The sequence below is a fragment of the Apaloderma vittatum genome, unplaced genomic scaffold (assembly GCF_000703405.1).
Source record: "Apaloderma vittatum isolate BGI_N311 unplaced genomic scaffold, ASM70340v1 scaffold22220, whole genome shotgun sequence".
Lineage (NCBI taxonomy): Eukaryota > Metazoa > Chordata > Aves > Trogoniformes > Trogonidae > Apaloderma > Apaloderma vittatum.
Genome location: NW_009694240.1, coordinates 5,318 through 28,889, shown reverse-complemented (window position 1 = coordinate 28,889; position 23,572 = coordinate 5,318). Strand labels below are relative to the sequence as shown.

The following is a 23,572-nucleotide window of genomic DNA, read 5'->3' as shown; positions in this document are numbered from 1 at the left end:
GCTGTGTAGCAGTGACTTTCTTTCACTTGCTTATGTATTAAGGATCTTTTTTTTTTTTAAAAAAAAAAAAAAAAGCAACCATCCAGCAGTAGTATTTTATCTGTGTGTATGATCCATTTTTAGACTCAGGCTATTGAATGCATAGTAACACTGCCAAAAGAGCCATACAAATGTGTGGCAATTCTCTCCTCCTGCCAAATTAGGAAGCTGTCAAACTGAATTTTGCTGATGGCCAAATAGAATAGAAATTAAGTCTTTTATCCTTGTGCATCCTCTTGCAGATGGAATGTACAGCATTCTCAGATGCCTGCTTCTCATCAGTCCTAACAGCTTAGCATAAATAACTTCCCTATCAAGTGGTGGGTCTCCTGCAGAGTAATTACAATTCCTGGAAAACGGTAACTGGCCAAATGGTGAGAAGGAATTAAATGTTACCACATCTTACATGTTATCCCCTTGTGCCACAGAAGGGAAAAATCATCACACCTGTCAGGGAACCTGGAATCCACACCCTCAACTTTGCCAGACTCTGTAATGAAAGTTTTTAGCAGAGAAACTGGAGCAAAGTGACTAGTAAAGTCAGCACGATTCTCGGAACTGACCAGTCTCCCACGTGTGAACATAAAGCCAGCAGACAAGCTGTTTCAATTAAGGCGGTTTAAAAGGCTAGGATAGAAGGTAAATCTTGCTCAAAAATATGAAGTTGTCCAGAAAAGGACAGCTTCATCCCCAAGTCAAAAAGTTTTCCCTATTCTGTTCTATGTGCATGGCTGACAGGCATCTCAGCTGAAAACCTCTCAGTACTTTAGTAGTCTTGGGGCTTTTTCCCTATTTCCCACGGTATGAAAGGGTAGTAGTTATTAAAGGTTATAGTAACCCTTGACTGTAATACAAGGAAACTGGAGATGTAACCGTCTTGCATGTGTTTGAGTCTTCTAGTTGAAACTGTTGCTTCTTCACCTTTTCAGATCCCGTTTTCCACAGGACGTGCAGAAGTGGCTGCTCTCTCCTTTTGTATTTTGCTTCCCTGTGAAAACTGTACAAAATAACTATCCCTAACTGTTTAGTCTCCCTGCTGCTTTCCGTGTATCAATAAACAACATTTTGTGTGCCTGCAGGAGTCTAGTTATAGCAAAACTGCTTTGTGTGTGCAACTTGAAGTTTGAATAAATATATGGGTTGAATAAATACACAATGATCTAGTTCATCTGGGGGTGGAGGGGCAGAGTTCATTTCTGCCCTGCATAGATTGTGGCTTCAGACTTGGCTGGCTTAGGCAATTATAAAATGAGACCTGTCCCCAGAGTACCTGCTCAACCAAGAGGGAACAGTGTCCCTAGGGAGGACTGTCAGTGCTGTAGGTGGTGTTTGTTCTTGCTCAGGGCTTGACAGAAGGTTCACTACTCCTCTGAAGGATCAGACAGAGTAAGATATGTTGCAGAAAAAACCAAACTACGTACGCTATAACTTTGGCTGGTCTGTTTGCCTCTGATAGATTCCACTTAAATTTTAAATATTACTTCCAGTGAGAATGTTTTCGGAAGCCCAGACATCGGTACGTTAGAGCTACCCAAGTCAAAAGCTAGTTACTTTGCTTTTGAAGACCACCCTTCCCCCAGATACACACTACATTTAAATTCTGTTCTGCAGAGGCCTGGTGCTTTATTTTACTGATTGAACTCACGTAAGAAGGCAGCACTTGGCCCTCAGCTTTATTTGAGCGGCATTTGGGTCCATTGAAACTGGGATTGTTTCCAGAGCATTCAGGAATGGCTTTCATAGCAGCACAGTGCTTTAGTTTGGATAATGTATGCTGGTCTTTTTTCACTCCTGAGGACCTGAATATGGTCTTCTCTTTACATAATAGGAAATTTGTGGTGCCTTGTCCTAGCATCTAAAGGACACTCTGTGCCTGCTCCACACCACCGTGCGACTTGGCACAAGCTACAGCCAGGGATTTGGAGAGTAGAGGTGGGGAAAATTAATTTTTCAGGGCTCAGTTATATCCTTGGTAATGTAGGAGAAACTGGGATAAAAGCTAACATATAGCTGTAGGGTTGGGGTTTTTTTGCTGTGGCCACATGACTTTGGGCATTGTCTTAATCTTAAAACGTCATGTTTAGGCTTATGTAGTTCTGTATATGTGCCCTGTCACTTTGGTTAAATATTTTCTACTCCGCAACTACCTCCAGAATACATGAATTTTAACTTTGAGTTAAATGGGTTGAGTACAGCCCATTTTCTAGAAGACTGGTAAGAGTCAGGCAGGTGACAGATCTCCCTACCTCTGTGTTTTGAGCTGTCTCAGAGGCTGGGATCACCCATATGACATCGGAGCCGCTGTGAGACCACAACAATTTGAATTTATGCCTGGTCCAGCACATGTGTCAGCACACACTTGCAGTTCTGCTGAATGACTCAGGCAGGGAATGCAGGTGTAGGCAGGCCTCCATGCAAGTGTGGCATGGGTGGCCTGGTCATACAAGCTTGCTGGTGTAGAGTTATTCCATCAAAATGTTTTGAATGAATTTGAATTAGCACAGTGGCTTGCCGCTTTCTGTTACGTGGCTGTGCCTAGCAGCCAGAGCTGTGAAGCTACTCACAGTTTTGTTGGACCACAGCCAATATATTGCAAGGCACATAACAGAAACTCTAGCAAGAAGATCTTGATTATAACCTGTACTGATAAGTTACGTTCAGGAGCAAAGTTCATCTTGTATATACAGTGAATGAAGTTCGTAGCTAAAGATTTTATGGAATGCTGATGAGCTTTATCAGCCTCTTGAAAACTCTACTCTTAGTAACCTATCACTTAGTAACTTGGCTCATCTTCCTCACAAGGAATATTCACTTTTGTTTGAAGGTTGAATGCTCCTGTTAAACTACTTAGTAGAGAATTACTGAAGTTGTGGATTTCTGCTAAGAGATAGATATTTAAGTAGGAGAAGGGGAGTTGTGCTTTAAGTCTTCAAACATAAGTTTAAAAATTATGTTATAGATGGCTGAGGTAGAATTAACCTTCCCAATTTATAAATACCTCTGAAGTTGTTCAGTGAATTCCTTTTTTTCTCATGTGTCTTTTACAGGTATTCGTTATAGTTTGGATGTTAGTGTGGATGAAGTGAAAGCCTTAGCATCTCTAATGACATACAAATGTGCTGTGGTTGGTAAGTGATAATTTTTCAAGCAAGGATACCATCTTTAATTTCAGTCAGTATGGATGTAATTTACAGAAAAAAAATCTAAGGGATTAAGTTTTAAACCCTAATCTCTGGCTAAAATCTGTAGCAAGATGGGAAAAATATATAGGGACCAAAATAATAGTACATATTCCACTTGCTGTTACTGTAGATACTTGAATAAACTTACATTTTCATTTGAAAAGTCCAGATTCTGCTAGCTACGCCCTCCTGTAAAAGTAAGGCATCTTGAACTCAAATCAAACTTGGATTTGGAGGGGGCTAATTTTAGGGGGAACAGATGGAGGCTGTAAAGGATTCAGGCAGGGGAGCTGGAGAGAGAGAAGAATGAAATTCCTTTACGTGTTATAGAGAAGTATTCATACACAGCTGCTAAATTGCAGGGTAGTTTGGAGAGAATCTGCATATTATGTGTAAGAATGCAAAATACTTTCTTAATGTATATACAGATATTGCACTTAGGACTTCCAAAGTAAGATTTTAGAGCTAAGCCACTAAAATATAAACTGTAAAACTTACTGTTTCTACAAGTGCCAAGTACAAGAGCTGGAAGCCTAGAAAATTTAGATCATGAACTTTGAGTTTCAAAGATCTTTTTCAAGCTGTCCTTGAAAGATTTCCCATTTTTATAGCACTACCTAGATCAGGCTATAGCTTATGCTTGGGAAGCGCTAAATGTGGCAAAACCAAGTTCACTGCTAAAATCAAAGATATGGTTACACATATTACTGATGTGTTCTGCCTTTATTGTTGAAAAAGTAAAATGCTTTTCCTTTGCATTCTTGTAGATGTGCCATTTGGTGGGGCAAAGGCTGGTGTCAAGATCAATCCCAAGAACTACACCGTAAGCTTAATCATAGATAAAAATTCAGTTATCTGCATTACTGAAGCCAGCCAGTTAAAAAAGCTCTTCTAAGGGCATTATTGGCCACTTAAAACTTCCTGTCAGTTCTGCCTCTGTAAAGACTGAATTTAGATTGTGCATGCAATAGGAAGGGAAAGAATTTTTAAAAGGTCTGTGTTTCAGAGGAGGAATACTTTAATTATTCAATTTAACTTTTTTTTTTCTCCTTAAAGTCAGGAAACTACAAATAGTTTGGACCTGAAATGTCAAGTTGAAACTGTTAATAAAGGCTTAAATTAAATTACTTAGAAAAAAGTTATTTTTTTAATTAATTTTGACATATAGCTCTATGCTCCATTAAACCTATCTATGCAGTGTTCCAGTGTGAATAATAACTAACCTGGCTTATGAAGGGTTTACTGCAGGCTTGCCTTCTTGCCCTAATTAAAACAACTCATACAGAAAGGAATACTAGAATATGTGACAGATATTCTAAGCTTGAAACTCCTGTAAGGTTTTGTGTGAAGTTGTTCAGCTGTGATTACACAACCAGCAGGCCAGCTCTTACTGTTGCTGGTCATAAATCTCTCACACAGGATATCAGATTTTTTTTCTGGAAATCTCTGCTGTAAGCACAGTTGGTTCTTCCTGTGCCACACACCTGACTTGTCGTGGATCAGAATGTACAGAAAGAAAGCCCGATATTTCCTTGTGCTCCCTGAATACCCAGGGTCTGTTAGGGAGTGGCATATAAATTATATCAGTATTATGAATCATCCTTTCTTCTAAAAGAAAAGGCCATCTGTTTATTCTTGGGCATAAGTTCTAGCAAATATTTGTAAACATATTAAGGATCCTGCGATATTTATTGCATTTATTTATTGCATTTTCTCTATAGGACAATGAACTGGAAAAGATCACAAGAAGGTTTACCATGGAGCTGGCAAAAAAGGGCTTTATTGGTATGTTTTGCAATTTTTCTATTAAAAGTTAGGAACCTGATTTATTGCGCATTGGCAGTGCCCACTAGATAGTATCCTTAACTGTATTTTTGAAAGCTGTAAATAATTTGGGTAGAGAACTTCCAGCAAAGAGCCATAAAGATTTGACTCATTGCATCTCACTGTATTTTAAAGGATACTCTCAACTCTTTTTCTGTTCTGCTATGAAAAGCCACAACAGCTTTTCAACATTTTTCAACTTTTTCAACATTTTCACAACATTTCCTTTAGAGGCAGATTATAAAATTGTGACCAATTTTAATCTCTAATTAATCAAACTCTTCACTGTTACTGTTTCCTGTAGTGTGAGTTGAGGCTTTTGGCAGATATCTGGGGAAACAGAGGAAGGAAGTAGAAGGTCCACCCCAGAGAAAGTTGATGGCTTCACCCACGGCAACCACAGGCTGCAAGAGAAGCCTCGGCGAGAAGCAGAGGTGTCGTGTAACAGAACCTCAGCTTCTGTAACTAACAGAACCTCAGCTTCTGTAACGTTAGTAGGCGTTTCATTCAGACTCCAACCCTGAGCTGTTCTGAGTCTGGAGTTGCTATCTGAAAGTCTCCTCTGTTGAAAGCTGAATGTTGGTAGCTCAACTTGTATTGGAATGGAGGCTCTTTAACCTAGAGGTGAATAGTAAGGCGTGTGACTAGTTAAAGGCCTGTCATGTATTCCTGACGTCTAACTGCCCCTGGGAATGTATATCCATTTAGCTGCATTTTCTTGCTCACTAGCCAGAGTCTTTATCGCGTGCTCTTCCAGCCAGAATGCTTGTCATCTAAATTAAGCTTCTGTATAAACACACTTATTGATGTTACGTGTGACTAGGGTAATACTATACACTGTGCCAGCTATAGTGATTTTTAGTTCAATGACAATTAAAATGACTTGATTAAATTTGTCTTCCTTTTTTGCTTCAAACTAGCTTTCACAAAACTTTTAAAAATACTTAAAAAAAGAAAGTTTAAAATTGGTAGAGGCAGAGTTGCATTTAAAATCTTGCTGAGCAAGTCCCTGTGATCTTAAATAGGTAGGGCAAATGCTATTTTTAGTCATCTGGAAAAACAGATAGAGTATGTTTTTATTACAACAGATGTGTGAAAGTTCTTTCAAAGGTTTGTTTCATCAAGGAAGATGTAATGTCTGTTTCTTCAAGTAAGCAGTAAAATCAAATGCATGTGCTACAGTGCAATGACTAGGAACAGCCTATTTTCAATTTTTAGACTCACTCAGTAACAGAAAAGAAATGCTAATACAAAAAAAAAGCAATGGTTAACATCGTAAGTATATAGAAAACGTACCTAAATAGCATCCTTCCTATTGTCAAGTGTTTGATTCCTTATCTCGCTCTGACTTTTTATTGATAAACGGACTTTCATGTAATTGAATGGCTTGTGTGAAAGGTTGGAGGTTTTGATATTACCATCCAAATACATGAAACAGCATCTAACACCAAATTAAATCCAGGAGAATCTGTTGCTTGCATAATAAACTGAGGATTAAACAGGAGAACAGTTATTCTCTGCCAAGGCCCGCACAGTTCCCAAGGGAATGGTGGTTGAAGATAACTATTCATGTTTGATCCTTAAAAGCTGTTTTCACTGTTGCTGACAGGACCTGGTGTCGATGTTCCTGCTCCTGATATGAGCACAGGGGAGAGGGAGATGTCCTGGATTGCTGACACCTATGCCAGTACCATAGGACACTATGTAAGTTTTGAGCAGAGGCTTTGAAGCAGAAAACTTTCCTTCATCTTAGCAGAAACCCTTTTACCTAAAAATTTGTCACAGAATCACAGAACGTTACGGGTATTTTTTTTTGCCTGCCAGTTTTATATTATCAGCAAACTTCCTGAGGGTACACTCTATACCTTTGTAGCTTAATAACAGAATTTTATTTAATTATGTGGATCTAAATATATTGTTGCAAAATGTGACAACTGAATTGGTGTGGGGTTTTCAGGGTACAGTTAAGGAAAAATAGCTTTAAGGTTAATGGTTTTACACTAAAGCTAATTTTGATGCAATACTAATTGCAAATGTTCAGCACAAAGAAAATACACTGTTTTTAAAGGTCTCATGCTCAGTCTAAAACTGGTTTCTATTTCTGCCATTTCCGTCTGTTTTTCAATAGTACCATAATACTAATTTAAAGTTGTTAAACAATTAGTTCTTAATACACGGTATAGTCTTAGAGTACTGAAATCTTTCCATTTCAGCCTACTAAATTTGCAAGTGGTATTAATAAATGCTTGTGGGTTTGTGTGTTTCAAGAGACTTTGTAAATTAAGTCCACACTATTGGAATAATCTGTAAAAGTATTCTAACTTCTCTTTCAGACACTGTTTCTGCTACACCAGCTGGTCCCACTTTGCTAAGGAGTCTTGTGTAGCTTCATATCGATGTGATAATATGCTAAGCTACAGCACATTTGCCTATCCCAGCTCCTTTTGAATTGAAAAGACTTTATTTTCACTTTCTACTGTCCCTTCCAGCAGTTCCTCAGGAATGCAGCAGGGTGAATGCCCCCAGTAATAAGACATTAGAGCCAGCCGACACGTATTTCTCTTTGGCATGTCTGTTCAAGACGTGTCTGGTTTTGCTGAGACAGTCTCCTGGCAGAATACTTGTCTTGTGCTCTCTGATCCCTTTAACAACAGGAAGATGGGGTGGCATGGGTTATTCTAGACCTGGAATACCTTCTAAGGTGTCTTATGGGAGGGGGGGAAGGAATGATTGAGGAATAGACTGACATGCTGACTAGTTGAATTAAATCATTTTTACACAGAGCTGTTCGTTAGTTGGGATTTCACTATAACACATTAGAATCATAGAATGTCAGGGATTGGAAGGGACCTCTAGGGATCATCTAGTCCAACCCCCCTGCCAGAACAGGATCCCCTGGGGCAGGTCACACAGGAACATGTCCAAGTGGGTTCTGAAAATCTCCAGAGCAGGAGACTCCACAACCTCTCTGGGCAGCCTGTGCCAGGGCTCTGTTACCCTCACAGTAAAGAAGTTTCTCCTCATGAGGTAGTGGAACTTCGTATGTTCTAACCTAAACCCATTATTTCTTGTTCTATTGCTGGGCACCACTGAGAAGAGATTGTCTCCTTCCTCTTGACACCCACCCCTCAGCTACTTATATACGTTAATAAATCCCCTCTCAGCCATCTCCTTTCAAGACTAAACAGCCCCAGTTCTCTCAGTCTCTCTTCTTAGGAGAGATGTTCAAGTCCCTTGATCATCCTCGTGGCTCTCCACTGGACTCTCCAGTAGGTCCCTGCCTCTCTTGAATTCACATGTGTAAATGTAAAGATTTTACTTAAAAGTTTAAATCTGATAAAAAGCCAAAGTTAGGACTTCAAAATGACTACAATATGCAGAATGGCAACTTGTTCCCTCAGCTGTAACTTAAAATTCCAACATTTAAGGAAATTACTGCTTCCAAAGCATTTCAAGCTTTAACACTTAATTCACTGCACTGAAATATTTTATATTTTATATTTTGCTGTGATACAACAGCATTGTTGTACTACCACTGACAGAGAAGGCTCACAGCACATGACCTGCTTTGAGATTTGCTGTCTTTGTTAGTAGTTCACATAGAGTTTTATACGCAACCGTCAGGTTTTTTAATAGGTGGAAAACTAAACCCTGATACTGGAGAAGATTTTTAAATGCCTGAATTTCTTACTCTTTCCACTTTGTCATCTCAGCTTGTTGTGTAGTCCTACACACGTACACACTGCAGTGACAGAAGAAACCAAACCAATAACTACTGAGGATAAAAATACAATTTGATTTATCCTACGACAGCATCTTTTACTCCTAGACTCTCTCTGGGTGGCAGTATCTTATTCCTGAAGAATATAAAAACCTGAGAGGATTTAGGCACATTTTTCTGAGAAGTTTATCAAAGAACAGAAATAACGGAGAAAAGATTTTATTGGGTTGTTTGTACATGAAAGAGAGAATAGTATCCATAATGGAGCTTGTGAGCTATTGCAGAGAATGGCCAGGTATAGAGAAGGAAGGAGAAGACTCTGACAAGGCCGTAAAAATGTGGAATAATCTATCAAACCTAGTTTGTAGAGGAAGATGTTTCAGCTATCTGGCTGAGACACCAAGAACAACAAAAAGGTGATTAGGGAATACCAAATATACAAAAGTGACCGTAGGAGACAGAGGGAAGGGAACTATGAGCAGAAAATGACCATTGAACAAGAGCAAAGGTAACCATAATTCAGAGAACAGATGGAAGCTGTGCAAGGGACTTCATTCAGCTGAACGGAAGGATAACTCTTCAGTGAGAGGGATCTATCTGAGAAATCTACAGACCTGATGACTCAGTGTGTGATTGCACACGAATGTGTTCAGGGAGCTTAAAGTGGAAAGGAGAAGTCAAATAACAGAAACAGATAGGTGAAGTCTGCTTGAAACCTAACAGAGCCAGGAAGCTGGAAAGACAAGGAGAATATTATTTTTGCGGTGGATAGGGGTTAAGAAACAAGTAAAAGATCAGTGTCTGAACTTTGCCAACTAAGTTCATAGACAATTAGTACTAATAGTCTCTAATGCCAGCCATAAGTCATTTTACAAACTTCTAACTAAAATTCCTGGTCTCTTTTTTTGGCCCATGATGTGTTAAACATTTTTTTGACTGAGAAAAACAAAGGTTTTAGGACTTTGACTGAGGTTTGTATAAGTGACTTTAAGGAGACCCAGACCCGCCCTCACCTCATGCTCTGTTTTCTTGTCAAACCATGCAAGTCTTTAATAAATACCCTGTTAACTGTTCCAGAAAATCCATCCTGAGTTGCCGTATCACTGAGTTATATATGGCTAAGGTTTCTGATTAAATTAATCTTTTCCACTCTTCTGTACTTCCTGACAATCCAACTGACTTCTGGGACACTTGAAGGGACCTTAATAAATACTTTCTTAGGTATGGAGGCTGTATTTCTTCGAATATTTATAAAACGTACTTCCTCCTTTGTGAACGCTTGAGGCCTGAAATGTAGTTTCAATCTGAAACAGAATGTAAACCTAAAAATACATCCAAATGCCTGGGCAAGTTGTCCCTAGCAAATCGCCACCACAGGTTGTGTTTACAGTTGATATGCCACCAGAGGGAGCATACAGCTTAATGTCAGCAATGCAGCTATATTTTGGGAAACCGAATCAGGAATTTTGTGTTTTTAAAGAAGTGTTATCTTTGGCTTTGTATGTTAACTCAGTACCATTTTCAAACAATAAATATTTTTCGTTTCCACTGGGGCTCTACTCATCTGCTGCCATTCTGTCTCCACTTACTTTTGACTGCTCCTTTCCTTCCTCTCACCGAGCCTCTTGCACTCACACCACAGGCATGTGAATGGATTTGGCACCAGTGGTGGAGGGGAGGGAGCCTCCCAGGGAAAATGCGGCTGGTGGAATAGAAACCCATCCGGCTGCTGGCAGACTCATTTCAGTGGATTTTTTCCCTTGTGTGGGAGGCCAAGCCCCTGTGTGACTGTGCTCCCAGGGTGTGGGAGCATGGAAGCCAGTGGGCCAGAAGAGGGAGGCCCAAATGGCATCTAGTTTGGAAGACATTTCTTCAAGCTATTAATTACTACTTGCAAAATAAACTCTGGTTTTAAATAGTCTGTTTTCTCTTGGCTAGCTGTCTAGCATATGGAAGACTTCATTTTTATTGCCACTGAACTAAGGATAGAGGCTTGACTCTTTATATTGTTTTTCTGAATAAAAGTAGTAAATACTTATCTAAGTTTTCCCATATGACCCTCATACTGTAGATTTTCCTCCAAGATCAAACATCCCTGTATTCTGACAACAGGAAGGTATAAAGCTGTGTTGTCATTTCAGAATAACTTAATTTGGCATAAAGGAACATTAAACATGGTTTACAGACAATTAAAAGCCAGTGCAAGGATATGTCTGAGCCCTTTAAAAGATTAAAATGTCAATAATAGTGCTGGAAATTAGGGCTGTAATAGGAGCTGATTTTGACAAACATGTCCCTCAGACCTTTTTGATTTGTCTGCTTGTGGCTAACAATGCAACATAGATGTCACCATAATTAACTAACCACAAAATGAAGTTAACATGTACACTTAAATAAAACAAAAAATGACAGAGCAAATTCAATATTGCGTTATGCAACTTTCCTGACATCTACTTGGAGTACTTCTGCGAAGATGTTCACACAAAGTGAGAGCAGAAATAATCCTTACAAACTGGATATATATAAACTACATCATATTCTGACTCTTACGATTCCTGTTTTCCCTTATCTCTGTACAAAAAGCTTGTTAAAAAAAGTGTACAAAAAGTTCCTTGATTAAATCCATAGCTCACAAGTCCTTCACTGTTTTACAGGATATTAATGCACACGCCTGTGTAACCGGTAAACCCATCAGCCAGGGTGGGATCCATGGGCGTATATCTGCAACTGGTCGTGGTCTCTTCCATGGAATTGAAAATTTCATCAATGAAGCATCCTATATGAGTATATTAGGAATGACTCCTGGATTTGGGGATAAAACATTTGCTGTTCAGGTAAGTTTTTATCTTTGACTCCAGGGAAATAGCAGTAAACAAACTTGCAGTAGAGCTGCTTTTAAAAAGGGCTGCAGCAATAAATCCTGTTAGGGTTTTACGACTTCCAAGTTAACCTTTACCCTCAAACTTCAGAAATACTTTTCAAGCAACACAGGTGCCCTTTATTGTGGACTCTTTTTTAAAAACCGAGCTTTTGATTATGCTGTACAGTCACAAAGCCAGATCTCCAAATCTTTACAAACACAGGCTGCAAGGAGAGTGAAGTACTGTTACAGGAGTTCTCTAAACTGAGGAACTGAACATTTTTCAATCAGCTGTGACACTGTTCCTGCCTACAGAAAATTTGTTATGCTTTTTTTTTAGTAAAATTTTTAGGGAGAGAAGGAATTGGGGGTTCTGTTCATGTTCTACGGAATGAGCAGTTGGAAAACTAGAAACCCATCACTTGCACTAAGTTTGCAGGGTAGAACGTACATTTTTGATGTTCATAAGACTTAATTAAAGATTTAAGTAGTTGCATTTTGAAGGGGTTTGGTATTCAGTAATATGCATTATCGTTCTTAAAATTTCAGAGAACTACCTTGTTCTGCTCAGTACTTTAAACTCCGGATTTGAGGAACTGCTTCATTTTGTTATTTTTGGTACCAATACACTGGTTGTTACAAAGAGCAGAGTAATTATAACTTCCAAGTTGCCCTCTAGTTAACCAGTGGGCTGACACAAACACCTCTGCCCTGCACGGACCCCGCAGCACATTCGTCTCCCTGCACTTTGGCATTTTCATGCCTGGCGCCGGGCTAACCAACAAGCACTTAAGCATAACTTAGACCAAAAACGCGGCCATAAGAAGAGCTGAAGATAGTTCTAGGAAAATGAGGATACAGCATTGCAAAAAGACCTGATGCATGACAAACCGTTGGATCAAAGTTTGCTTCTAGTATATGGACAAAAGTCCTAAATATAAGTGAAGCTACATTATACAGGAATTTAAGATTTAGCTTTTTTTCCAGCATGGAATCTTACTACAAACCTTTGACGTGGACCGTGACACCTTCTGCTGTTTCACAGGTTCAGGAGTGTTTAATAATGGCCCGGAATTAGGTTTGCTACACCTATAAGGATGTAAAACATGCTAATGAAATGCAAGATTATTTAAATTTAAATTTAGGCAACCTGTTTTATACAGCACCATTTCAGAAATGTGTCAGAAATTGCATAACCTCCTACTAGTTCATGTGTTCTAACATGAAGAATTAATGATATTCTTGTTTAATACTTCCCTTTGTGGGATGTTTTTACACTTGTAAGCCTCCTTCATCCAAATTAAATATTTCTGGGCCTGCATATGTTAGTCACACCTTTGAATAGACATACAAAACCCCATTAACCCCTCTAAGACAATGCCAGTTATAATATTCCTATGTTGATAAACATCGTGGGTTTTTTGATGCTTTCCTTGTAGCATTTTTGCTTCCCTTCTGTATTTCCAGTATAAAAAATGTAGAGCACGACTGTCTATTGCTGTCTAACATGCTTAATTTCTACAATGGTATTCAGACTGAAATAGAGCACATACAGATTTCCTCCCATCTTTGCTATACACATCATCTAATACCAATATATGCCAACAGATGAAGAGCTGTTTAAAACTATTCAAAGCTATGTAAGCCTCAGCAGTAATCATCATTTTTAGCTGAACAGTTAACTAATTCTCCCTTTTTCTTTCCACGTTCAGGGATTTGGTAATGTGGGCTTGCATTCTATGAGATACTTGCATCGTTTTGGAGCAAAATGTGTTGCTGTTGGAGAGTTTAACGGTTCTATCTGGAATCCTGATGGGATTGACCCAAAGGAACTAGAAGATTACAAATTGGTATGAAACTTAGCTGAGCAGAAGGAGTTTCATTTCTGTCAGCTTTGCAAGTACATAGGATGACTGTAGACTGGTGTTAATTTGTGATATTAAATCATGCTGCAATTAGTACTTACAAAATGACTTAGGACTATTTATTCTTCTGGCCTTCTCCTTATCCTCAGTATGAATGCAGGTGGTACTTTTACACTTTGACCTGACTCTCCGAAAAACAGCAAGGGCTTGCATGCATGCAGGCTGATTGCTTGGTTTCAGAATTGGAGGTCATGGTTATTTTGCCTTTCTTATGACTAAAGTAGGAGCTAGGGCAAGGAGCTTCATGAAGGATTCCTGACTAAGCGTCACAAGCAGATCGACATTTAAGAGTTCAAAGCGCACTATTGCTGCTTCTTACCCACTGGATGTTTCTGAAAAAGTGAAAGCCTGTCTGGCAGTGTGACTTGAATACATAATTTATAATGAAAACTGGATATAGTCTTTTTATTTCAGTTTACAAGTGAAGCAGACTTGAGGAGACACTTCATAGGTGCTAAAATACAGTCTTCTACTTAAAGAGTTTCTAAGGGGCTTATTTGATGTGCTTTCTTTTATTCAGGGAGTCCTTGAATGTCTTTATCACTCCCTTTTTCAAAAGAATGAAAGAATACTGTCACTAAACAAAAGCTGTCTTTATAGTACTGAATTTTAAAATGGTACTTGTGAATCTTATGTTAGGCAGCTTATCCTGTGTGTAACCGACTGGTGGGTCATTTCAGTTGTTTGAAAACTATTGTACTTGCCGTGTGTTTTTATTTTTTTAAAACACTCCAGATCCTAAATGCTTCTCAGTGTCTTTGACCAGAGAGCAGTTATGCCTCAGTGATGGGAACTTTGACTGTTACCCAAGCTTTGTGGCTTGCTCTTTATGCCTAATCTAAATAAAGGCAGAAATTATGTTATGTACTGTCTTTCTGGTACTGTTGCTTCTCCTTTCTTTCTTTTTTGAAAGTTAGAAGGGAAGGAAGTCATATGAATACACACACACTAAAAACACCCTGGCCTGCTTTCTTCAAACAGCAACATGGGACAATCATGGGCTTCCCTAAAGCACAGACACTTGAGGGCAGTATTCTGGAAACAGACTGCGACATTCTCATCCCTGCTGCCAGCGAGAAGCAGTTGACTAAAGCCAACGCTCACAAGGTTAAAGCAAAAGTAAGTTGAAGAGTTCAAATGTAAATTAAAAATAGAGAAGGCCTGTTTAAATACGAGTATTTTATAATTAGCTCAGCTGGAAACAAGCATATACCTCTGAGTTCCTCTGCTGTGATTCCTTTCAGATTATTGCTGAAGGTGCCAATGGGCCTACGACTCCTGAAGCTGACAAAATCTTCTTGGAGCGGAATATCATGGTTATCCCTGTAAGTTTCTGTGTTGACCTTTGATTTGCATGAGAAGGGTGATATTTCTGTGAATTGTAGCAAGGTGGGTTTTGTTAATAACCGTTCAGTTTCTTAGAATGTTTTTTTTTAACAACTGATGTCTAGGAAATGGGTTTCAGTGTTGTTTAAGATTGCTAGTAATGGCTTAAAGATCTACAAGTGTAAATGATCAGAGATAACTATTACATGAAGGCTACATACTCAGAAGAGAGAACAATTGACAATTATTTTTTAAATCTGTAGTATTGAAATATTAGATGACATTTGCTTAACTGAATAGTCAACTAAGCAAAGGAAGAAGGCAGAGTAAATACACTGTCCAATTTCTTTGCAAACATTGTGTCTCTGGGTGCTGCTCTGACAGAGCTGTGTATTGTAGGTTATATAGAGTAAATGTTGCCTATAGTGGTAACTTGAAAGAATAAGACCTATCCGGGTATAATGATGATAGTTTCCCAGAGAAAGGGTGTCAAATGATATTGCTAGAAAGAGTGGCTGATCTTCAGCCTTTACTCACTGAGATGGTGTAAGAATGCCCTAAATTTCTTGATTAAAAACTTGTGCTGAAATAAAAGGAAGTAGGCAGTCAAGCACACCTGAACTTCACGTCTTCTAAAGTCAAGTCCTCTTTTATATAAGTAGAAGTAATCTCTGCAGTGCAGAAAAGGATAAGTTCTGTCAGGTAAGAGTAACAGGTGGATTGTCTTCTGTGCTGCAGCTTAAACTAGTACTTTGTACATAATACTTCTGCTTGCTTTTGCTTAATACAATAAAGCTGTCTTTGTCACATGGCCACAATTCAAGGCATTTACTGTTTCTGTGCAGGATCTTTACCTGAACGCCGGTGGCGTAACAGTATCCTATTTTGAGTGGCTGAAAAACTTGAACCACGTCAGTTATGGTCGATTGACTTTTAAATATGAAAGGGATTCTAACTACCACTTGCTCAGTAAGTACTCAGTTCTGCTTTTGTTCACTGTTGAATTAATAGATTGGACTAGCAAACACCAAATGTGGAAGAATGAATACAGAACTAATTTAAAGTTACCACACGTTCTCACAAGTCTGTTACTGCTGCATACTGAAGAGTAGGAAAAATTTGGTAGGTTAAATGACATACAGCTCTAATGACTTAAGTTAAACACATATTTTTTTTTTAGTTACCTTTGAATTCATAAAGTGATGCTTTCCTCAGTTTTGAGACAATAGTGAACTAATCCACTTCTGTAAAATATTTGTTACTTCTCAATAAACATCTTCAGCTGTACACTTGGTATTTGAGAATTATTCAAAGTTCAAGTTGTTTTGCATATACAACAGAGGATTTCTACAAAAGGCAATAATAAAATTGGTACAGGTGCTGTAAAAATCTGCTTATGGCCTCAGCTCCACTTGGGATCATTCTGTTTTTCCCAGTTTCGTGGCCAGAATACCAATTACATGGAGTGAGGGAGTTTAATGGAGAAGGACTGCACAATATTGCTCCGTTTTAAACAACATTCTGTAGGAAACCTGAGAATCTTGGGACATTGGACTTGAGAAAAGATATATCTGCATGTTTTTTAATATAACATAATGTCTCAAGGTGTTTCTAAAGTGGTTGAGGGTTATAGCAATTCTAATTTAAATCTCTTTTCTTAACTTCAAGATTATGTCGTCTGAAATCCTCTGTGATGTGAAGGGAACCATACTAACCAAATTTCAAGAATTAAGATGAAAAAAATAGAAATTCAAACACCAAAGCACTTCTTATGTCCTAAGGAAGAAACCTAAAATTTCACAAGAGCTTTTTCTTAGTAAATAGTGTGTATGCAAAGTGCAGTAAGAGATAACTGATTCCTCTAACCTCAAGAAATACTTTGTCTAATGCTATCTTTCAAGTTAGGAAAATTAACCCAGATTACTCTATGAGCTTTATAAGGTTAGCAAAGTGGCATCTGTAAATCCACAGTTGCTTGTCACGTGACTGTACTGTAGCAATACTACTAATAATGTTGGAGGTATTCACCTATAAAATCTTAAAAACCAACATATTTCCCTTTTTAAAAAAAACTAAAAAAAAAAAAGATTACTCCCTTTGCTCACAGTCCCTATAGTTTCATGCCATCAAATGTTGAAAATCCTGGGGTCAGCTCCTCTGTTAAGGAGCACATCTGTTTCCTTGCCAGTTACCTTGCCTCTGCTTTTTTTCCTTTCTAGTGTCTGTCCAGGAAAGCTTGGAAAGAAAATTTGGGAAACATGGTGGAACTATTCCAGTTGTGCCTACAGCAGAATTTCAAGATAGGATATCGGTAAGTTGTTGCTGCTGAATTTTTGTTACCGTTACTCTAGCTGTATTCCAATATTATAACTGTAATCTAAATTTTACGGTTGTGGCAATCATGAAGGTTTTTGACCCAAGCAAGGCATCAGTACGTAGTTAGCCTGACGGCCAGATAAACAGAGCAAGCAAATGATCTGAACCACTTTGGGAATACTGGAAGATGTTTTTTCTTTCTTTCACCTGAGCCCATGTAAAGTACCTCCAGTATTAAAAAGCTACATTTTTAATACAGATGCATTTTGCATTTGTAACTAGTGTTAGACTTTATGTTACAGTTCATATACTAGAGCTTTTCAGCACAATGGACTTTCTCCATTATTTAGACAAACCATGCAATTTTGTTTTGTTTTTTTATTACTGAGGAGCAGGCAAGTAAGGAAAAATCAAAAACCTGTGCTCTTTCTTGATGCCTTCTTATGCTATGAAATAATGATACTTCTGCTGGCTAACCCATTAAATATAATAATTCCGTGACTTCTTTGAACCCTAGCTGTCAAAGCCTATGGAGCTTTTGTAGTGGGAAATACTGCCTCCAGCATTACCAGAATTTGTTTTGGAGATCTTGTTGATTTAGTTTGCTTAGATTTCCAAACAACTTTCAAGAAGATCTCACACCATAGGCAGTTTGAACACTGTTTCTATAACTCCAGGAAAGTGCAGAGAAGAGCTAGGTGAAAAATTGTAGAGTGTTCCACTAATACTGAATTAATGGGCAAAGAAATGTCAGGTAAAATTCATTGTTGTCTAATACATAGCTATATACAATGGGGAAATTTTCATATAAAATGATGGGTTGTGAGTTCATCGATTTGCATTCAAATGGAAGACCTGGATGTAATGACAAAATACTTAGCTTTGAAATTCATAGTAGTCAAAAAGCAAACCCAGTGTTAGAAATTGTTGGGAAGGGAAGGGAAAAGAATAAGACTGACTAATGATGCCGCAATACAAATCCAGAATGCGTCTGCCCTCTGAGTACTGTGAGCAGTTTAGGCCTCTGTATCTTCATACTTTATAGATGTGGAATAAATTCAGAGCAAGATCACGAGAATAATCAGAGATAGAGAAGCTTCCCATTCGCAGAACAGTGAGCTAACCTATGTCCTCTTGGCCTGAATTAGTCCCGCGGTGGAGTTGGCAATCTGTAGAACGAGTGATGGGAAGATGGATGGGTGAGGATTGATTGCTCACTGGAAGGAATGGTGAGAGAGAACAGATGCATTCAAACAAAACCTATGAGGTGCAGAACGCCAAGGGATGAATGGAAGCTGAAAGAGTCAGTCACATTGTTTTAACACAAGCTCAGGAGAAGGTGGGATAGATTATTGGGGGAAAAGCCCCAGTGAAAATTACTAAACCGCACTTCCTCAGGAAGAAATCAGGGGAAGTGCATGTAAGCTTAGACCACTGTCAGATGATAGAAATAGACTTCAGCCTGATTCGGTATGATGCTAGTGTTTTCATAAATGTTAGGCTGAATGAGTAGCATGGTAGATAGGTTCTGTGGCTTAAAAAATTGCTGTGATATCTTAAATGCAAGCCATGGAAACCAATCTACTCAGTTCTGTATGCAGCCCAAATTAGTATTTGAGGGAAAGCATGTATTTTGTGAAGCCAGATCTCAAATTATTAGTAAATTACAGCAGTTAGCATGATGGAACATCCAAGCTGATATCAGTCATCCTAATTCAGACTATCGTCAGTTATTTATTGTTCTGCGTATTTAAATTTGAATGGGAACAAAGTTACTCTGGAGTTGCTCAGGGCTAATACAGTGCTGAGTAAACGAATTAGGGATCCATGCTCTTAAAACTTGTCATCAGTTGCAAGTAGCTTCTATAGGTTATTAACTCTTGGGAGCTTTTTTGTTTGACGTTTACTGTGTCTTCTGAAGGCTGAAAACAATAGTTACAACATCAACAAAAAAGTGCTAGCATCATGCATCTAGAAGCTGGACATATAAAAGACTTGAGTGCTTATGTCTAAGGTTTTTGAATTGAATTGACCATAAGGTGATTTAGATTCTTACACCAGTCATTAGATGAAAAGAAGCGAGTAAACTTCACAAATGATGGGAACCCAATATGTCATTGTCCCTAATACACAACCAGTACCTTCTTGTATTGTGGATTAAACCCTGATTTTATTCCCTGCTGTTGTAGGGCGCGTCTGAGAAAGACATTGTCCACTCTGGGTTGGCTTATACAATGGAGCGTTCTGCCCGGGTAAATATAAGAAAAAGAATTTGCATTACTTTGCAACAGTTTTTGAATAGATTATACAGAATTTCTTTGCAGCTAAAGCAGTAGATGAACAATTCATGATAATGGAAGTCACCGTGAGTATGATGTATTTCTGGTCTGTGCCAGGATCATCAACTGAACATTAGAGATGAATACATGAAATCATAGAATGAAATCATGTTGGGCTGGAAGGGACCTTTGAAGGTCGTCTAAGTCCAACTCTCTGCAGTGAGCAGGGACATCTTGAACTAGACTAGGTTGCTTCGAGCTCCATCAAGCCTGACCTTGAATGCCTCAAGGGATTGAGCCTCCACCAGCTCTCTGGGCAACCTGTTGCAGGGATTCATCACACATACCTAACAGTGTAACCTTACCATCAGCAGTTTTGGATTAATCCTCTATACAGTGTTTTTTATTAGTGGGGTAAAAACTACTTTCAGCAACTTGTAGCTGCCTGTATCTGAGATACGTATGGATCCAATACCTGAAAAAGGCCATTGTATTATCCTGGGAAAGATTTTCTTCCCATTACACTTCTCATTTGTAAGCAGAATCAAAAAATTTTAGAATTGATCCACAAGGGATTGGAGCTCCAATACCAGTGTAGTAGTTGCACATGCTCCTAACCTGGATCCTCCAAGTGAAATCTAGCTTAGTTCCTATGGAGAAACCTGCAGAAATCACATGTAACCTTTCCTGTTCCAGCAAATCATGCGTACTGCCATGAAGTACAACCTGGGTCTGGACCTGAGAACAGCTGCCTACGTCAATGCAATTGAGAAAGTCTTCAAAGTGTACAATGAGGCTGGCCTGACCTTTACATAAACAGGCTGTTACCGCTCCTTATTGTATCCCATCCCTCTTGCTGTTAATGTACCCTCTTCTTGAGAAAGCTTATCACAAGTTTACATGTAACCACAAAATTTTCTTTTCTTCTGACATTATAGTGGATTCTATTCTCAATTAGTTTCAGTCCAGACTAGTCTTTTTTTACAATAAAAAATAAATCCGTGGATTAGGAAGTGGTATACAGCTATGTATCTGAAGATAACAGTTCATCTGCACTTGTGGGGGCCATTCTGGGTATTTCGCCTACAAAACAAAATGGTACATTTTACATATAAAAGAGTGGTCTTGCCACCTGAGCCACTTCTCAGACTTCAGATCAGATACTGTACTAGATGAGCACTTAGCTCATTATTACTTCATGCACTTTTGTTTAATGATGTAATTTTGGCTTCGGCACTTTCAGTAAGGCCTTGTATGATCAATGCTGTGGCATTGTCAAAGGAAGAATGGGCCTCCAGCAGGGATTAACTTTGATAGGAGTCTAGTTTTTATTTGTAGTAAAGCTTCAGGCCTGATTCTCTTTAGGCAATGTTTTTTCTTTAACTGTGCTGCTGTTGTAGGACTGCCTTTTATTGCTTATTCAAGCTAGCTTGACTATCACCATGAAGTGTATAGAGGTGACAGACTAATATTTTTATAAGCTGAAACTATTGAGCAACTCTAGTTATGTTTTTAATCAAGTATCCACAAAACTATTCTGACTGTAGGTTGTTTTGTTGGTTTTTTTTAAAGGGATAGTCTGAATTTGGTAAGCACTCATACTTAGGTTTTTTGGAATTTCTTTTTGGTCTTTTCCTTTCAGAGGCTTTCTGAAAATTAGATTCTGCCTCAGTGAACAACTAAAGTGAAATAGAACCCAGAAATCATTGGCCAAACTACAGAGGAGCTAGAATGCTGCTATAAACTTAATCCACTGTCTTAACACACACACAGCCTTCTTTATTTTTTTTTGTCATCAGGAGGTCTTGAAAGTTTTGAACATTATTACAGTACAACAAAATGGACCTCAAAACAATATTGGATCAAGCACAGTTTTTAAAGCGTAAGGCTTTTGTCCTGTGGAGTCCCCTTCAAGTGCCAGACGTTATTTATGTAATGAATATGAATGTTTTTTTTAAAAGACAATTAGTCCCTCCCAGAAACTCATGCTTTTTTTCTAACTACTTTGTAACTGCATGACATAACCTGGAGAGAAGAGCAGTTATTAAAAAAAGTTGACCTTTCCAAACCTACTATGCTGGTGTATTACTGTTTTCTATTTTGTGCAATAGCTTTCTGTAGTTATTCTCAATCTGTGAATCCTCACAACACACTTGTTTATTCATTACATGCCTGCTGGTAAGATGCTGTCTCTTTGAGTTTTTCTAAAGGGCTCACTAGTACAGATCTCTGTCTCTTGAACTTGCCTGTCAGCAAAACTTTGGAAGTTGGATCTACTTGGTAAATAATTTCAGGTCCTTACACTGTCCTCTCAAATTTGTGTGAAGACCTATTCTAGTAGTTAGCAGGGAGCAATAAACCTGTGTGATGTATTTAATTAGTGGCTTACTCCATCATACATGCTTATATCAGGGTTATAGAAGTATTACAGATCACGTAAGTGCAGTGTGTGTGTATATATATATATGTACACGCACACACACTGGCCTTTATTAAAAAAAAATAGAACCTCTTGAGCATGGAAGATTTGCTGTGATCAAGGTGTGGATTTCTAAACTTGAGATCTGCATCTTGGATTTTTTTTCGGTGCAGTTCTTATGTAAACATTTATCAGGTAATAAAATGAAACTAAGATTTTAACAATTCCGCTCTGAAAAACTGTAACCTACTTCCACCAAAACCTGGAGGCTAAAACCTTGCAAATAAAGAAAGTATCTTAGAAGTCATGTTGCATTATCCAGCAGCAAAGTTGTTGAAAGCAAAATGCAGTAACGGGAAAGAAACTTAACTAATTTACTGCTCTTCTCCCTCCTCTCTCCTTTCCAGCTAGTAGAAGACCTCTAGTTTGCCTTTGCAAACTTGAAAAATGGGTCTCTTTCAGTGTTGGAGCATATAGAGAGCTGTCATAGCTAACTACCTGGGGCACCTTCTAACCACTCTGAAGGGAAAAAAAAAAAAGCCAAAAGCTGCACAGAGCCTGAATTCCCCAATTCATTAGCATCTTACACTCTTGTACACGCACACGTTAACACTTGTTTTCCCAAGGCATGTCAGAAGAAAAGCAGAGCTACCACCTGGGTGAATCGACCAAACCAAAAGACGAGCACTTAAGGTTGACTGGATTTCTCCTCAGCCAACCTGAGCGCAGTGGTTACTGACCTCTTGTTATCAGTTGGTGTTGGAGACATGAACCTGAGGATATCCAAGGCGTGGTAGAAGAGGAACTTGGGCTACTCTTAGTCAGGGTCAAGATTCCCAAGAAGATTGATGCTTGGAGTCTGACTTAAGATTACAGCGTGGCAGCTGATTCACCATTTGTTTGTAGCAAAGCCTAAAAACCAAAATCTATCAGTGAATCCCAACTTCCTGTGATAGCCTGCTCTGAAATGGTGCCATACAGTAACGACCTGACTGGTGCTGAGCACTGTTGAGCTCAGTCTTAATGTGATCAGACAGTTAAGAAAAAGCAAAAATGCAATCCTTATCGCATTTTGTAGCGCCTACCTCTTAAGACCTGGCAATATCAACAGCGAAAAAAGGTTGTAAAATTTCACACATTTGCTGTGACTTAGTGTGGATTTAGAGGCTCAAGTGCAAAGCAGCTCTAGCCTTTTCTAGCCCCTAACCACAGCTGAAGAAAGCAATTAAACGTTAGATCAAACTTCTTGGGGAACTCTCCCCTCCTGACCTTTACATACTCCCTCACCAAGTTTATCTTCCAGCTAACAACATTGTCACTGCTTGTTTTCACTTACACGCCACTAGATATTCACCACGAAACTTGCTAGGGCATTTGACATGGAGTCAGTCGGCACCTGACCTTGGATTTGAACACCATGTGGAAAGGGCTCCGAGCCATGCCTCCTACCTAGAGCAAAACGCATCCTTACCCTGCAGGCGTTCCTAATCTCTCAGGCAGTATTAAATGCCAGTCACATAGATAGTTCATGACGAATAGTATCGCAGTAAGTACTCTGAAGCTGCCACTGAATTTTGTAATGATGACAACTACAGTTCCACCCACAAAGAACTAAAGGCAGGATATCTCTATTATACAGAAGGGCAAGTAGACCCATCATTTGTTTTATCCCAGCAAAGAA

General features: G+C 38.7%; 1 protein-coding gene across 1 annotated transcript; it reads left to right on the top strand.

Moving 5' to 3' along the window:
- Positions 1 to 3,086: 3,086 nt before the first annotated feature.
- LOC104268108 (glutamate dehydrogenase 1, mitochondrial) lies at positions 3,087 to 21,542 on the top strand (the record flags this gene model as incomplete). Its single annotated transcript, XM_009867034.1, has 12 exons — positions 3,087 to 3,167; positions 3,989 to 4,044; positions 4,943 to 5,006; positions 6,655 to 6,749; positions 11,421 to 11,600; positions 13,339 to 13,476; positions 14,533 to 14,670; positions 14,796 to 14,876; positions 15,723 to 15,846; positions 17,097 to 17,188; positions 19,383 to 19,445; positions 20,169 to 21,542. Coding segments are annotated over 12 exons (1,232 nt in total), but the record flags the coding sequence as incomplete, so codon positions are not given.
- Between the last annotated feature and the right edge of the window lie 2,030 nt (positions 21,543 to 23,572).